The 16,578-nt window shown below is 47.2% G+C and overlaps 4 protein-coding genes across 4 annotated transcripts; 3 read left to right on the forward strand and 1 right to left on the reverse strand.

The window, feature by feature from the left end:
- Positions 1–76: 76 nt before the first annotated feature.
- KD926_011083 (putative RNA-directed DNA polymerase from transposon X-element) lies at positions 77–1,893 on the reverse strand (the record flags this gene model as incomplete). Its single annotated transcript, XM_053096067.1, has 3 exons — positions 77–512; positions 695–1,660; positions 1,727–1,893. The coding sequence occupies 3 exons, from the start codon at positions 1,891–1,893 to the stop codon at positions 77–79; spliced, it is 1,569 nt and encodes a 522-aa protein (XP_052959891.1).
- A 3,074-nt stretch (positions 1,894–4,967) lies between these two features.
- On the forward strand, positions 4,968–6,657 carry KD926_011084 (glycosyltransferase family 2 protein; the record flags this gene model as incomplete). The annotated part of the gene is made up of 2 exons (XM_053096068.1): positions 4,968–6,075; positions 6,131–6,657. The coding sequence occupies 2 exons, from the start codon at positions 4,968–4,970 to the stop codon at positions 6,655–6,657; spliced, it is 1,635 nt and encodes a 544-aa protein (XP_052959892.1).
- A 5,367-nt stretch (positions 6,658–12,024) lies between these two features.
- Positions 12,025–13,798, forward strand: KD926_011085 (cytochrome P450; the record flags this gene model as incomplete). Its single annotated transcript, XM_053096069.1, has 3 exons — positions 12,025–12,102; positions 12,225–12,833; positions 12,890–13,798. The coding sequence occupies 3 exons, from the start codon at positions 12,025–12,027 to the stop codon at positions 13,796–13,798; spliced, it is 1,596 nt and encodes a 531-aa protein (XP_052959893.1).
- A 395-nt stretch (positions 13,799–14,193) lies between these two features.
- KD926_011086 (uncharacterized protein) lies at positions 14,194–15,233 on the forward strand (the record flags this gene model as incomplete). Its single annotated transcript, XM_053096070.1, has 3 exons — positions 14,194–14,292; positions 14,482–14,922; positions 15,081–15,233. The coding sequence occupies 3 exons, from the start codon at positions 14,194–14,196 to the stop codon at positions 15,231–15,233; spliced, it is 693 nt and encodes a 230-aa protein (XP_052959894.1).
- Positions 15,234–16,578: the final 1,345 nt, after the last annotated feature.

Genomic DNA, 16,578 nt, shown 5'->3' on the forward strand with positions numbered 1-16,578 from the left:
CTGAGGTCAACTTTTTTCTCGTGCGGGACAGGGAATTGGTAAGGACACCCCAACTTGCTTACATAACAAAGAAATATTAACTATCGCTAGTAATATCGCTAGCCGTTACTGATCGTTCTCGGTAGATTGGCTGCTTGCTTCGGGTCCTCTTCGCTGGAGGGGTGTCCCCTGTAGCAGGCGAACTGGCAAGGCCGACGGCTTCCTGCGCTACCTGGTGTCTAGCGCTCCGCCTCGTTGCTTCCGAGGAGATGACGCTGCGAGGGCGCCTCTTGCTCAGAGTGCGACCCCTGGGGGCAGGGGTCACTGGTGCGGGCGTCTCCGGTTCGCTGATCGTGTCGATTTGCTGGGCAAGCGACGGTTCTGACTCGGACGGGATAGGGTCTACGTCCATTTCCGGGTTTAGGTCTATCAGGGCCTCTTCTTGCTGCACAGAGACAAGCTCCTGCGAGCTATGCGGCGGTGTAGATCCTTCTTGAAACCTTACTGTAGAGCGATTCCGCTCCGTTGGCCGGCTGGTTGACCGGGTCAATCTCTCCCTTCCCCAGATCCCGCAGCCCGCCCCTCGCTGTTGGGCGGGCCAGAGGTCTCCGTGTCGCTACCCACGGAGGGATAATCCTGTAGATAGGGCGGGGTACGGTGCAGGGACTGCCGATATTGAGCTGCAGTTTGCACCCGCTCCTGCTCCGCTACGTACCTCGTACAAGCTCTCGACCAGGCGGCGTGCGCTTCGCCGCATTTGCGCCCCTGGCCACCGGTGGCGGACCTCTGTACGCAGGACCGGGTCTCGTGGCCCTCGGTACAGAGGCCGCAGGTTGTTTTATTCGAACAAACGATTTCTATATGTCCATATTGCTGACATTTGAAGCATCGCCGAATCCGCGCGTTCCTATCGTATAGAACGGTAATCCGGCTATCGCTAGCCCAAATAGTCCCTTTCATGATTGCCTCGTTTGCATGACTCGGGTCAGAGAATTCGACAGTGAGAGCGGAGGATTTCCGGTTCTTGTGATTGGAAAGATGGCTAAGCCAGGCCACGCGCTTGATATCGGGTTTCCGGCTCCAAACTTCTCTGTTTTCGTCGAGTAGCTCTCTGGCTACTCGGTCCTGTTCGCCCTGATCGCTCAGGTCCTGGATTGACTTGATCGGAATGCCATGGACTACCACGCCCCACGTAGGACGCCGCAGGGTGGCCCCGCTTGACATGAAATCCGCCCATTTATCGTAGATCCTGGCAGTCTCGGCCTCCGCGGCAGTGCGTAAGGCCAGGCTGAGGTCCCCCAAGCACAGCTGCCTGGCGGAGACGAATCGGGCCCTCGCCAGGGAGAGCGCCGGGATCGCTGCTGCAGCCCTTTTTCTCGCATTCGCTGCCTTATCCTTTATCTCTGCTGATGACTTCTTTCGGTAGGTCTTCTGGGCACCAACATCTCGCAGTTTGACGATCACTTCGCGGTCCTTGCTGGGCTCTGACGGGGTGGCCGGGGCGGTGCTGGAGGAGCCGTGGGAGGAGATCGTATGGGCTGGAGGAGGCGCATTCTTGACTACAGAGGCCCAGGATTTGTGGCTCTGGTTCCGAATGCTTGACTGAGTGCTATGGGTGTGTTGCTGGACGTTCTGAAGGGTCTGCTTGATCGAGGCCAGTTCAGGGCCTAGATGAGCATTCCTATCGAGAATATCAGTCGTTTAGCGTTGCATAAAGCTGCAGTAGGTGACTACCTGCTCAAAGAACTCGATGACAGGCTTCGGGAGCTGTTTTCCGGCTTGTTCGTTGTGCGAAATGAACGATTTCGCGTCGACGTGGAGGTTCAGTACGCAGGTGAGAAAATTCTGGTTTAGTGAGTTTGTCGCCTCGGGAATCCCTGAAAGGGCCGGCCACGGGGTTTTCGCCCCAACCATCTCGAAATCCCCTATAGAGATAGAATCATTCAATAGCGGCTGGAGTTATTGACAAACTGGTCGATCCTGGAGGCCGTAGCCGTCGTGGTGGTTGAGTAATTTCAAAAATTAGATTCTCGTCGAAGTTGTTTTTTTTTATTTTATGCCTCTCGTATATCCAATGTCAGATCCCACTTTATCAGAGACAAGTACCTCATATAAGTCCTGTCACGATGGCTATTGATGACGTTAGGTTTTATCATAGACCTGTCCTTGAAGTCTAATGGCTGAAGTATAAAGTCATCCACTTTTACCTTTTCATGGTAGATCGAAACACACTGGAATTCAAAATCAGAAGGCCATACCACAGAACCCAGTCTAATCTTGTCTTACTCCGCATAGTTACCGCCATGATCTCTTCAGCGCTCTTCTTGCCCTAGCCGCCGTGGCATACGCTGTCCCTGTGGAACTTGATGGAGGACCAATTCATATTCAAATCATGACCGGAGATGATGAAGTATGTCCAGAATGATCATTCCTTTCTGCGTCTATCATAGCACTGACTATTCATAGCAAGAATGCCGGGTGTGTATTTATCTCCTGTCCCGATCCATGCAACTAATACTCATTATGTTAACAGGCAGTGAAGGGTTATTCTTGCCCTCCTAGGTAGGCATCACTACCGCTTTTTGAATAAAACATAAAAGGGCTAACTAGGGATAGCTATCCATATCTATGTGATCGTGGGTATCACGGCTTGACTTGCTGTGTATGTTATTTCTCCATTTCCCTGCCCTAAGAAGTATTATGCTATGCTAACATGGATGTATATCAAGTACTATCCATGCTCCTCGTCTCTGGAGTAGAGATTCGAAGCACATTGTATCTAGTCAACCGATATCTACCGACGGGAGATGCTCAACCATCTTCTGCAGAAATATGTTACCATGAGGAGAATCATAGTTTTATGGCCATGCTATGTTGTGGCGAATTTGATGTACTGCTGTGAGCCTAGTTCTTGCGTATGCCGTAGACTTGTCTGGTCATAGATATAGAGTTTGTTGTATCAGCTACCGAAACTATGTTCACTGTGTCTTCGTACCCTGATATTCACTGGATACCACTACTCAAATTGCAATCATGCTGATTCTATTGTTTGAATGGCTCTGCCACTGGATGGTTGAAACCCTAGATACTGTACGCCAGGAAACTAACGTATATAATGCAAACGGCATCCTATTCGCTAAGTAATTATCATATTACTAATTGAGTGTTTAGGTGGATTAGAGATTTTAGCTATCTCATCCAGTTAAAAAATTACTATGCTAGGCAACATGCCTAATCTGCCTTTATTGCGCATTATATAGCGCAATGGCTTAGGTATGGAAGCTCCCTCTAGTTTCAACAATCAGGCGTATCTACTCTGGGGTTCCAGTTCTCTTTTGTAGTTCAGTGGTATGCTGATAAATTATTACATCTTTTTTATTGGTAGAGGAGCTTTTACCTATCCTTAGGGTAAATCTCTGGTAACCTCTGAGGCAATACAACTTTGCGGACGTCATTGCTATAAACAATTAAAACTCGTTTGACCTTTTAGTCTGTGCCTCCGTTGCAGAAGCAGTCCCACAAGGCTCTGTAAAATTTGGCTTGCGCGTCTGTATACTGGATTATTCTCTATAAGGGCCCTTCGACAATGTTGATTACTGTGATCATAGTTAATCTATGGTTCTATCCCACATCAAGCTGTCAGAATAAAAATTTTATCAAAGTACGTGGCCGTCATTTCGGCGACAAAAAGGCAGCAAGGGGTATCCAAGACCTGACCCGGGCCGCGGAAATGTTAACACATGGATAGATCTACTGATTGATGATTTGAGCTGTCAGAGAAGCCTATGTCGGATACACTTGCCAACGAAATCAACTACATATGACCAAATGAAAAACTTTTTCTTGAAGAACTCCAAGTGCCAAGTCTCTGTCTACTGCGGCAAGTATACGTGGACCACTTCATCAACAAATAGTCCCAGCTGGTACAACGCCGCATCAGGTGCTTCGTCTATTTGGAAAAATCCCCACTTCTTTGCAGTAAATGAATTGTTCACCTACTCTATTCCAGTGAGCTCCAAGTCTAGCGCAAAAAAGTTTTATTAGCTGTTGTCGGGGGATAGTCATTGTGGAAAGGCGCTTCCTTGAACATGATTAATTCGTGTGCAAAGCTGTTCAGGGGCATGACGCTAGTTATATTAAAAAGGTAATGAACTGTTCTTCCCTCACTGTTCCTTCAAATTCCAATTCTTCACCCGTATTTTTCATCTGTGGGGGGGGGGTTGCTATCCCTGAAATCCAAAAGTAATTCAGATTTAATTAACAGAACTTTCAAACCCATGCTATAGGATCTTGCGCGCATATGCTGCGCTGCGGAATTCGTCCAATCGTTATTGAATAGGGGAATAACTAGCGTCTCTCCGTGCATAATAATTGCCCGGCATGCAAGGGGCTACTTCTAACATATCATACCCGTATAGTTGTTCAGGAGTTAAATATGATATGTACTAGTTTTCTACGGAGAAACCTATGAATTTTTCGGGGAAAACGCAGCTATGTGTTTTCACATAAGGATGGCCAACAAAGCAGGGAACCACTCCTGACGCAAATTCAGCTTATATTCGCTGCGAAACTCACTGTCCCGGATTCAATATCCACGTATCTCTTAGGACGTGCTGTGATTGAGTCTGGGATCGTATTTGCAGGCTTTAAAGAAGATCTCTACTACGTATCCCTTCTCTATCCTTTGTTCTTGAACCTTTCCTTTATCACAGCTATCGGGATTCGCACGGTAACTACCAGGGGTCTACAGCCATGAAGACCGATATCGCACGCTTCGCTCAGGCGAATGCAGGCCGGTTTCGCCTTGCAGGGATGGCTTTTTTCGTTATTAATATGGTAACTCGCCTATCATGTTTGATATTTGCAGTCGAGACCAATTGTTGGATGTGGATGATATTCATTTTTGAAGGCCTTTGGACATGTAGGTTCTCGATCTCATTGAATGCTCCAAAAGGTGCTATCTTTTTCTAACATATTCACGTATTTTCATGAATACAGATCAGTCTCTCGCTACAGTGCTCCCTAAGCAGCCCGGAAAGACCACAAAACGACTTCATTTGGACGGGGATAGTGCACTGCCCTCGGTAGACATTATGTTGCCGTGCTGTGGGGAGCCACTGGATATTATTCTCGACACCATTCGCGCCGTTTGCGTCATGGACTACCCCCAATCCGCGTTTCGAGTTCTTGTTTTGGACGATGGAAATTCTATTGAGCTGCGGCAAGCAGTAGAAGAGCTGCATAATACCTGGCCGAATCTACTCTACGATAGCCGAGGAACCAAGCCGAGCCAAAAGGTCTATTCCAAGGCAGGAAATCTAAACTACGCCATATTTGAAGTTCAGGGGAAAATGAGCAATCCGCCCGACTTTATTGCCGGTTTCGATTCTGATTTCCTTCCTACCCCAAACTTCCTACGAGCCACGCTTCCACATCTGTTGGAAGATCAGAATGTGGGACTAGTCGGTCCATTTCAAGATTTTTATAACTTACCCCCTGGAGATCCGCTTGCCCAAAGTTTAGAGGTATACCGGGAGCTTGTGTTGCCCAACCTGAACGAACGTGGCTCGAGTTTAGCGACAGGCTCTGGATATGTTATGCGTCGTCAGCTGGCGATCGATGTGGGAGGATTTCCGACGATAAATGAAGTCGATGACATGACTCTGTCGGTGATACTTACATCATATGGGAAGCGCGTGGTGGCCCTTTATGAAATGCTTCAGTTTGGGCGCGTGCCGGCATCTTTGGAAGGCCACGTCAGGCAGAGACGAAGATGGATAACTGGTGGGACACAGATGCTTGCCACACCCTGGACAGCGCCCAAGGATTCTATTCCGCATGCGTCTAGAATACACCTGTCGCTCATTGGCGCTATGATGATTTGGTCACTCCTAAACCAGAGCGTCGGATGTGCCATCATCGGCCCTGCTTTGATGTCGGGGCAACCGCTTCTCCCGGGTATTATGCCGAAGCTCCAAATTGTGCTGTCTCTGATCACGTTTGGGTTCGTTTGGCTCTACGAATGGCTCAAGTCTGCAGTAACGGGTTTTCGACTTGCCACCTTCGCCCATATGAATGACCTATGGATGTGTACTGGTAAGTTTGTGGCCTATGGAACCGTTTCGATGCCAATGATTAACGGCTTCAAAAGACCGACTACTCACTTCCATCCGATTCCACCTTTTCGGATCCCAAGCTGGTAGGGTTTTAGTGACTGGCAGCGCCCAGAACAGTTGGAACAATCCCAACAAGATCCCCACCCGAGCTTCACAGCTTAAAGGCGATCTTTGGGATTCTGGAGTCGGCTATAACGTGCTGTTTATAATCGCCGCCCTCACCGGAATGACATATTCAGCCATGTACTCCATCGAGAGCAAGTCCGGCTGGCAATCTCATGCCATGACTACCTTGCTGTGCCCTCCTGCTTTTTTTATGTGTTACATCACACTGTCCTGCCATATTATCCCCGTTTTGTGCGTGATATGGCCACCTCATTATCCCTCTCGTGAGGCTGTCTTCGAAACTCATCCAAGTGATCCCCGTGCCGTATTTCCTTCCGAGAGAGTCCGACAACACAACGTACGTCAAAAGGTTAAGCCTCTCGGAATTCGTGGTCATTCGTTGCTTTTCCCAGTTTATCTGACTCTCATGGCTACGTTTTACTTTTTGTATCTTTGAAATCTCATGAAAAGGGGTATGGTTCCATGACAAGGCTGGCGTGACATTTGCGTTGTTTGTTTGATAAGCCATAGTGATAGCCCTTTTTGTGATATCAAGAAAGAAGATTAAATTATGGCTTAGATTAGTCTAATTTGTCAGGGATCATGTCAGACGGCTCTTCTCACTGAATTGATTATATTCTTTCTAACCATGAACACTTTTCTACAAAGACAGTACTAAGTCTAGTGGGTTGTGTCACTACTCTGCAGCAAGTATCCTGGATCTAACTGACATCGTGTTTATTCGCAAGAAACACAAGTTGGTAGCTTTGATTCTAGGTTGGTGCCAGCAAGATATGATAAACTCAGAAGTTAATCACAACGATACGCAGTCGATATACTATACCCCAGCCGAGCTGCAATCCCATTTCTTTACCAAGTCTTCACAAATGAGATACCATCCCTTCTTCGAAGAAATAGTCAAAGGACTTTCGCCTTTGTCGCTCTTCAATCTAGAATCAATCCAAAGTTCTTGCCACCAGCGATCAAGACATAAGAAAAGTCGAAGATAGCAGACCCCAAAAATAGATATTTCCGGTGCGGTTACGAATAAGTTCGAAGGATAGCAATTATAATCCCCTCTTCGGTCAAAGTACAGACGAGACCACTCCTGATACCTCAAACTGCTGGCACATGGTGCTCCAGCAAATTTCTCCATAGGCTTTTGCAATTGCACCAGCCTGTTAGGATCTCTTTGCTTTGAGGCTCTGGCGTGGTCGGACCAAAATCGAATGATGTAATCAACGAAAGGAATAGTTAGTTTTATACAGATCCTGTAGTACACTTTGAATATCGTTCATGATAGCTTGATCATTTTGCCGTCTGTCCAATGGTTTATGGTCGAGAGGAACTGACACAAGGGGTGGCGCCGTAGATGTGTGCGTCTGTGACTTTCCAATGCTTATACTCCAAGTAATCTAGTACCGATGCGTGGGAGGGGCGCCACTTCCTGGTTCGAGAGTCAATGACTAGAAGATTTCGGTACAAAGACAACAGCGATTTCTCACTGATGCAGCTAGATAGTTGTAATCCGTTTTGCCGTGGAATCATTCGAATGGCAAACAGTAATTACTCACTGGACAATTGCCGGTAGGCGCACGTCACCCACATCATTGTTCGCCGAAATAATTCATAGTCGGGCTTTTGCAGGTTCCCAATCTCCCCGAAGATATCGTCATAGGTGCAAATATACCCACTGAAACCTGAAAGATTATCCGCATGAGTTATGATCTGGGTTGGTCAAACATATAATCTTACATTTCATCACAATGCTCTAGCATTGTTGTGATAATACGGTCCTTCCAATCCTGGATGCCGACATTTGATTCGGTCAGTTCCAATAGTCTTGCATCCAAGTACAGCTCAGTATCTGTATGGTTATCGTTTGCTTGAATCTCGATGTTTGGTCGCGTCAAAAATCGATTGCGAATATCTTCATCAGGGCGGCTGGCAACAAAGACTTTAACGGGCCTTTCAGCAGCATTCAAAAGGCTATCAAGAAAATTGACGAGTACACCACGCATTGCCGAGTCACATTCATCAAGTGCATCAAGTACCAGAGACTTTTTCGGGAAAAGATTGAATGGTTCTAGAAGCATCTGCTTGCAAGTGGCCATATCCAGACTGGCTCCTTTTAACTGAAAATCATCATACCACTCTCTGAAAAATATCAGCCATGGTGATACTCTCCGTTGTTGCTTTCTTCACTCTTTTGGTCATCATTGCTATTCTGCCGTTTTTACTCGCAGGAACTGCTGATTTTCGAAAAGATTGTCGGAATTCATACTTCGGACGCTGCCGATAGTATTCCGAAGGTGTGTTCTGGAGCTTCGAGGACCCTACCTGCATTCAAAGATCTTCTGTCAAAAAGCCTACAGGAAATCAAAACAGCTCTGTCAAAACACCTACAGAGACTCAAAGGATCTCCATGACTTTTGGAAACTCTTCTATAGCAAAATTCCATTACACGCTCTCCGACTTGTTTACCATGCAGATCCCGTCATACATGCTTCTTCTCAAAGGCCATGATTTCAATCTAGGATCATCTAACCGCAAGGAACAGGTTGTGGAACAGAAGACACCAGCCCTTGAGCCCCAGGAGCCTTTCAACGAGGACACAAAAAAGAAATTGGAAAGAGAAATACGAAAAGAGTTGGAATTTGGAAAATCAAAAGGTGAATTTTGGGTTCAGTCTTGGAATAGGATAGTTGAGCCATGGAACAAAACCATACGGGGTGATAGATTGAGCGTCCTTGCGTTATATCTTTCCTTGAAAATAAATCGTAATTTATGCCATTTTGTAGTTATTCACAGGTAGCATAATACCATGAGGCCGACTCTCCATGGGATAGGGGAGCCTTCTCTAATTTCTCCCATATAGGTGTTCTAGATTGCTGAAGTACGAGCTACCATGCCATGTCTTTGTCTATTCTAAATGTGTGTCATAATAAGGAAGAACACTTTCTCCCAATACAACAACCCTTGTGATCATCTCAACAAAGTTTGATTCATGAATTCCTGATTATCTAGCACCTTCTTCTCCCCTAGCCTAGATCCAAAAATCTGGCGCAGTCACTCTGCATTACGCCAAGACTAATAAAATGCATAGCATCGTCCGGTCGCATTCCCGCTCTCCTACCGTTTGGACTTATCATAATATTAAGTTCCACATTGATTCTATTGTCTAGCGACCGATATAGGCCACTATGGATGAGACACTCCCAGATCACAAAGCCATCACAGTTCCGGTCCCTACGGTCGACACGATTACCGAAGACCAACACCAAACCATTCTAGTCGCTGATATCAGCCATTTCGTTGTTTAGTGAGTGGGCGCTCAACGGATCCATTCGCGGACGCTCTACTTCTGTCTCATCGAAGCTTGGCCCACTTGGTAATAAATTTGCTCCAGGCTTTCTGAGAAAAGATTGGACGCGCTCAAGCAATCTGTTGCGGCAATACCCTACGACTTCAACAAGCCGTGGCCATTCCGGTTTTCCGTAGGGAAGGTCGTATCAAAGGCCTTCTTTAACAACGAAGAGTAACTTGAGTGGTTGAACACCGTTCAGGTCCGAAACAGAGAACTTATTGCATTCACCAATATCCAAACTAGCTCCCAAGATCAGGGGGAAGAAAACGCTGGAAGAGGGAAGTTGCGGGTGGTTGAGGTCGATTTCTCCAAGCCCCAGCCAGGTGAGAGTTTGAAGTTATTCTGGAAGCCCGCTCGAGGAGTCATTTGCCAGAAAGTTCAAGATTGTAAGTTGATGATATTCCTCTAGATTTTGGCATGAACATTGCCTTTTCATCTACACTGCTAATTATACCTTGAAATAGGGTGTTGGATCATGAATCAAACCAAAATTGTACTTAGGAGAATACCATTAGCATCATCGCAGTACGGGCAGTCTCGATGGAAGGTGAGTAATAGTTGTGTCTCAAGGTAACGATAACTATAGACTATTCAGTTTGGAGTTCAGGTTCTATTTATCATTGTGTTATTCAAGAGCACGAATCAGATAAGACAGATATCTCTTACTTCCACACCATATCCGCAAGAAATAAACACCGGTCTCGCATCGCTCATGCACACCGAAGTATTCACTAGATACTTGTTAGTAGATCTTATCGAGTTTAGTTCGATACTGAGCCTGGACCTAGGCCAAATCAAGAACTGTGCGATGTTCTGATCTTTCTATGTGGGCTATAGCCCAAATTCTATAGCCCAAATATGGGCTACATGTTTACTTTGCGCCGGGCGGTTGGCTGGCTCACTGGAACAAGACCGTGTAAACAAAAACAAGTTCCACCCGGCATTTTTGCCGCGCGGTTCGAATCGCGAGGGTCTTTTTTGTTACTTCCTTTCTTTTTTTTCCGTTTCTATAGATACATATCATCTTTACATATGCGAAACCGTTTTTGTTAATAGAAATCTATCTCCAGCTGTTGTGATTCGAGTCAAAAATTCAATAGTGAGTAGGTTGAATAAGATCGACATTAGCACAGTCCGACATGACTACTAGCAAGCCGCTCAATACTGAATTGTCTACTGTAACAATTATAACAAGCCTTTAATCTACAGGACATAATAGTATTCAGAATTCCCATCCTAATTACAATAATCACTTACCATTCAAGAACACGAAGCAAGTAAGACAGATACCTACTTCCAAGCTACCTACATCGGCGGGGAAATTACACCGACTTTCTCGCATCGCTCATGCACGTTGAAGTCAACCATCATCATCATCCGCGCCTAGCCTTCTTCCCTGTTTGATTTTTGTCCTTTGCTCAAGTCGGAGTTAATAAATTGATCGCTATTAATTGTGTCTTTCGAGCCTGTTCCTGAATAAATCATACCCAAAGGCTGTATAGAAGTCTAGATGACCGATAGCTGGATTCCATATAGAAGATAATCTCTGTGTAACCCTTCCAAACTATCTTTGAGCTAGGTGACAAAGGTTAAAACAGGCAGAAAAAAATGGGTTAGAATAACTACCTATTGCACAACTCTATTACCAATCACCCATCATCTATGAACACTTTCGCCTCGCGGATATGATATCACAGATCCAGACAATCTGACTCCAAGTGCCCTAGGCATGGTAGTGACCAGACAAGAAACGTCAAATAGACGGATATTACCACTCATCCGATAATGTATCCAAAAATCCGTCTCCTCTTTCTACGTCAGCTTCTAAACAAAGATAGCACAGATGATGCAAGCCCGCCTCCGCCGGATGCAATGGGAATAACGCCCGTAGCTAACCGAGCTTGCCATGTCCGTGTCAGATACGGGGCTTGGGACATGTATATAAACCGAAGTCGAGCCGGTCTTTCTTCCAACGGTCTGTGTTGAGATTTTGTGTTAAGTTGAGTTCGACACGAGTCAGACAGACAGATAGTCGGTCAGACAGTCAGTCAAACATACCGAATGAGAACATTCTTCGCGTGACCACCACACAACACGACAACACGCTCCCACCACAGCTTCACCTAGACCTACCTGAGCCGATAAGTCCGGAACAGAGCGAATCACTTTCCAACCCCAATTAACGCCGCTGATATCTAATCCGGGGTTTGACTTTCGGTTTCTTCGTTTCATCTTTATTTTTTGCGGGGAAATCGGGCTCGGCTTTGTTCGGGTAGCGGCGCTTAGATTCGGTGTGAACGAGATTCCGTCATACTTACCCTTGCGTTTTTTACTCTACAGTCTACAGACAGTCTCATTATTCATTCGGCCGGGTCACAGTTCGGTTGAACGTGGACCTTGTCTCACATACCCTACTTTAGCTGCATAAACTACAGTGGTGGTGGGGAATAAGTCACAATGCTCTTGCAGGAATTGTGCGCGACAGTATCGGTGTCCGGTGTTCTGTCAGCGGTGGGCATTTTCATAGGAGGATTGGTATGTTCGTATCCTATCTGTCTCACCCCTCCGCGTCTAGCCATTGCGCCGAATGCAGGTAGTAGGACGGAGTACATCCATGGAAACACTCGTATGGATGGAGCTAATGCATGCAACGTCAGACACTGGTCTACGTCCTCTACAACTACCTATTCCACCCCCTCCGACAGATTCCGGGTCCTCTATTGGCGGGCTTAACGCCGTGGGTGCAACTCTACCACGGACTGAAAGGGGACCGACATCTATGGCTCTATCGACTACATCAGACATACGGATCGCATGTGCGCGCGGCGCCGAATTTCGTCTCCGTGAATACCGCCCAGGGACTGCATGATATCTACGGCCATGGCAAGAAGCTGAAGAAGGCAGATTTTTACAATGCGTTTCCCGCTATCAAGGGTGTGTATAATACGCACAATGCGATCGACAAGGCGATGCATGGGCGGAAGAGAAGAGTTCTCAGTCAGGCGTTCTCGGACCATGCGTTGAAGAGCATGGAGGATGTGATGCTCTTGCATGTGCGGCAGCTTTGCTCGGCGTTTGGCGCGCAGGGCGAGAAGATGGGAGCGGATAAGGGCGGTGCTGTGTTCAACATGAGTAATTGGTTCAGTTACCTTACTTATGATGTGATGGGGGAGTTGTGTTTCGGTAAGAGCTTCGATATGTTGGTGTCGAGTGGCAAGCGCAAATTGATCGAATTGGTTGATCGTGCGGCGAATCGGCACTATGTGGTGAGTGGTACCTCCATCGCTTCTCTCAGCACTAGGAAGCTGAACCAAGTGACCAGTGCGGACTGTGGATGCCTCTGGATAGCTGGCACCTCGATCAGATCGTGATCCACCGACTCACCAACGACCGATGGAATTTCATCATGAGCTCGCGCGTGGAAGCCAATGAGCGCGCCAAGGAACGCACGCAGGCCGGCCACGACTCCAAGAAGGATTTCTTCTACTACCTGCTCAACGCCAAGGACCCCGAGACCGGCAAAGGCCTGACGACGCCCGAGCTCTGGGGCGAGGCCAACGTGCTCATGATCGCCGGCAGCGACACCACCTCGACCACGATGGCCGCCGCCATCTTCTACCTCGTCCGGAACCCGCGCGCCATGGCGCTGCTGAAAAAGGAGGTCCGCGAGGCGTTCACGTCCGTCGAGGAGATCGTCACGGGCGCCCGGCTCAACGAGCTCGTGTACTTGAAAGCCTGTCTGGACGAGGCCCTGCGACTAGCGCCCGCGGTGCCGGGCGCCATTCCGCGCGAGGTCATGGACGGCGGCGCCACGGTGGACGGGGTCTACCTACCCGCCGGCACGGACTGTGGAACCCCGACGTACGCCATCCACCGCCAGGCGGAATACTACCGCGAGCCGCAGGCGTATCTGCCCGAGCGGTGGATCGAGGGGGCGACCTGTCAGGCTCAGATTTCGGGCCAGCAGACGAGTTGGACAGTCAGCAAGGAGGAGGTCGAGACGGCGCGCAGGGCGTTCTGTCCGTTTAGCATCGGACCGCGCGGGTGTATTGGCAAGGGGATGGCGTTTATGGAGATGCGGTTGACTATTGCACGGATGATGTTCCTGTTTGACATTGAGTATGCCGATCGCACGGGTGAAGACGAGAGTGGCCATTTGGCGTTGGTGGATCATTTCACGAGTGCCAAGAGAGGGCCTAACGTGGTTGTCAAACGGGCTGTAGCATGGTGAACAGGTCCTATGGGTGGATAACCTGGATATCAGGAAGGAGGATAGATGCACAGGTACGAGGAGTATACATTCTGGCAAGGCACCAACAATGAACAAACGATTGACAACATCCGAGGATAAGTCGAAGTGACTAAAAAGATGCAACCTCAGGCAGAGACTAATGAAGAGGACACGTGCCCACACGTGCCTCCATCCCTATTCGACAGTAAACAATATTCCTGTTCTGGTCTCTTCTACTCTCCTGACGACGAACTCCATTAGTCGTCGATTGACCATTTGATTTCGGGTTTTACTATGTCCTAGTCACCTTCCTTACTACTCAACAATCCAGTCCAATCCAACTTCAGGAACCATAATAAGCAAAAAAAAAAAAAAAAAAAAAAGAAAAAAAGAGAATGCCCCGGTCCCTTTTAACCACCATCTTAATTCAATCCACCATCTTGAATGCGATCTCCAACCTGCTGGCTCAAGTGATTGACCAGTACAACAAAGATGTACGTAGAACCTGCATTTCATGTCTATTTTTTTTCTGTCTTTCCTGCCACCCTGTAAATACCCTCCCTCCAAACCAACCATCAATTCCATGATCACCCCTTATTACCCAACTCCAAATCCAGCTCTACTTTCAAGTTTTCTTATATATACCCTTATACCCCCACCTTTACCTCATTAACCAAAAAAAGGGCCCATTCACACTCAACACCCTCGCCCTCCTCCAATTCATAACCTACGCCATCATCATCGTCCCCATAAACTTCTACTTCCAGAACTGGCTCGAATCCACCTTCCCCGGCTTTCCCACCTGGCAAAGCCCACACCTCCGACGCTCGTCAACAGGCTGGGCCTGGGGCATGGGCATGGCTGATGCGCGCCTCACCCCCAACCCGAGTCTCGACCTCGACGTGGTCGTCGACATCTTACCGTCTGTTAAAGACAAGCCTGCGACAACGGTGACGACGCGTCCCTTCCAGCCTAAGAAGCAGAGGTCCGGGACGTGGAATTTTGGGATGAAGTTTCTGCTCGATCAGACGGTTGGGTCGGTGCTGAATATCGTGCTCTTCGTGATGTTGATTAATTTGCTTAAGGGGATGGAGTGGGAGAGAGTTTGGGGGTTGGTTTGTGAGGTGAGTTATATAAACTACTAGTACCCTTTTCTTTCGTTATTTTTGTTATCTTTTCTTTGGGGAGATGGCATCCTCATGGTCTTTGTATGGATGGAGTTCTTGAAATGAAGCAGACCAGATACATTGAAGGGAGGAAGGTATACTAACGACTAATGCAGGACTTCACACCGATTATGATCGCTCGTCTCAAATATCGTCCCGTCGTCTCAACCCTCATGTACACAGTCGTGCCGGTCGAGCGACGAGTCGTGTTTGGGAGTGCGTGTGGAGTCATCTGGGGAGTTTATTTGAGTTTGTACGCGGCTGTTTAAGCCGGTGTCATTCATTCTTTTGCTTTCGATCTTTTATTGTCATTATTTCCTTCAAGTCTTTCTTTTACTCCTGACATTTGCTTTCTTTTGTGGGGATTTTTTGGTTTTATCCATCAAGGAGATCTTGATATATTGGGTGTCTGCGGACGTTGCGTTCTTTTGTGTGTGTGTCTCTCTCTCTCTCTCTTTCTTTCTTTTTCATATCTTATAAACAGCAGACCTGTGAAAATAACATAACATTCACAATTCTATTTCAAATCTCCATCATCCCAAAACAACTCCCTCCCCCTCTCACCCAAATCAGGATACCTACTCAGCTATCTCATAAAAATCCAACCAGGACTCCCTCGTCGAAAAATCAAACAAACATATACTTCTGCAACAAAGTCTTCCACTCTTTATCCTCCCTTCCCCGACATTGCGATCCCAACACACGTGAGTGGTCTCCCACCAAACCGGAAAACCCGGAAGCTTTCCACCTAATAATACCAGCGAGGGTCCCTTGATGATCAGCCAATATTCACAGATGTGAGATCGTGTCAGCGAAGATGGGGCAATTTTACCGCTAGGATTCAACACCTTGCCGCTTGCCGTCTAGATCAACTCTGACGGCATTTCATGGCTTCAAGATAAGCCGATTTCAAAGAAGCCACGTAGTCATATTGCACTTTAAATAGCTTCGTTTCGATCGTCTAAATCAAGATTATCAGACCTTCATTGAGCTTCGATTCTGCATACAAATTACTAGGCAATACGAAACCTTCATGATCCAATAGATCGCCGTGCGGAAACGTATACGGGGGCATGCGTTCTCGAAGTCGTTGGCGAACATCCTCAGGGATGTAACGATTCCATTTCAAACTAGAGGTCATTGTCATTATCAGATGAGAAATTAAGGGCCATGTGGGAAGGTGGTTTCGAAATGGAAAAAGAAAAGCAGAATAGACTGGGTGGCATTGGCTGGTCTCCGAGGGAGTGTATCTTAGGTATCAGACTGCAACTTGCGAAGTTGCAATAAGTAACTAACTCGCAGTCTGCTTTGCTATATTCTCTTTCTCATCTATATTCATGCCCGCCTAGAGACTGCTAAGAGGGTCCCCAGGAATCCAATCCATGAGAGAAAAATAGCGTCCATCACTCCCGACCCAACCTTCGATGATGGTGGGTATCGGGATCGAGGTTTCTTTTTTTTTTTTTTTTTTTTTTTTTTTAGAAGTTGGTTGTTTAAGGCTTCGAAATTTGGTGCCTGGTTGGAACGTTCTTTTAGGATCTTATCTGAACCCGGCTTAAAGTCCATACGCCTCTGTCGCTTATAGCCTAGAAGAGCTTGACGTGGCTTTTGTAG

The sequence above is a fragment of the Aspergillus affinis genome, assembly GCF_023601865.1.
Source record: "Aspergillus affinis strain CMG 70 chromosome Unknown NODE_8_length_531634_cov_87_933514, whole genome shotgun sequence".
In the NCBI taxonomy this organism is placed as follows: Eukaryota; Fungi; Ascomycota; class Eurotiomycetes; order Eurotiales; family Aspergillaceae; genus Aspergillus; species Aspergillus affinis.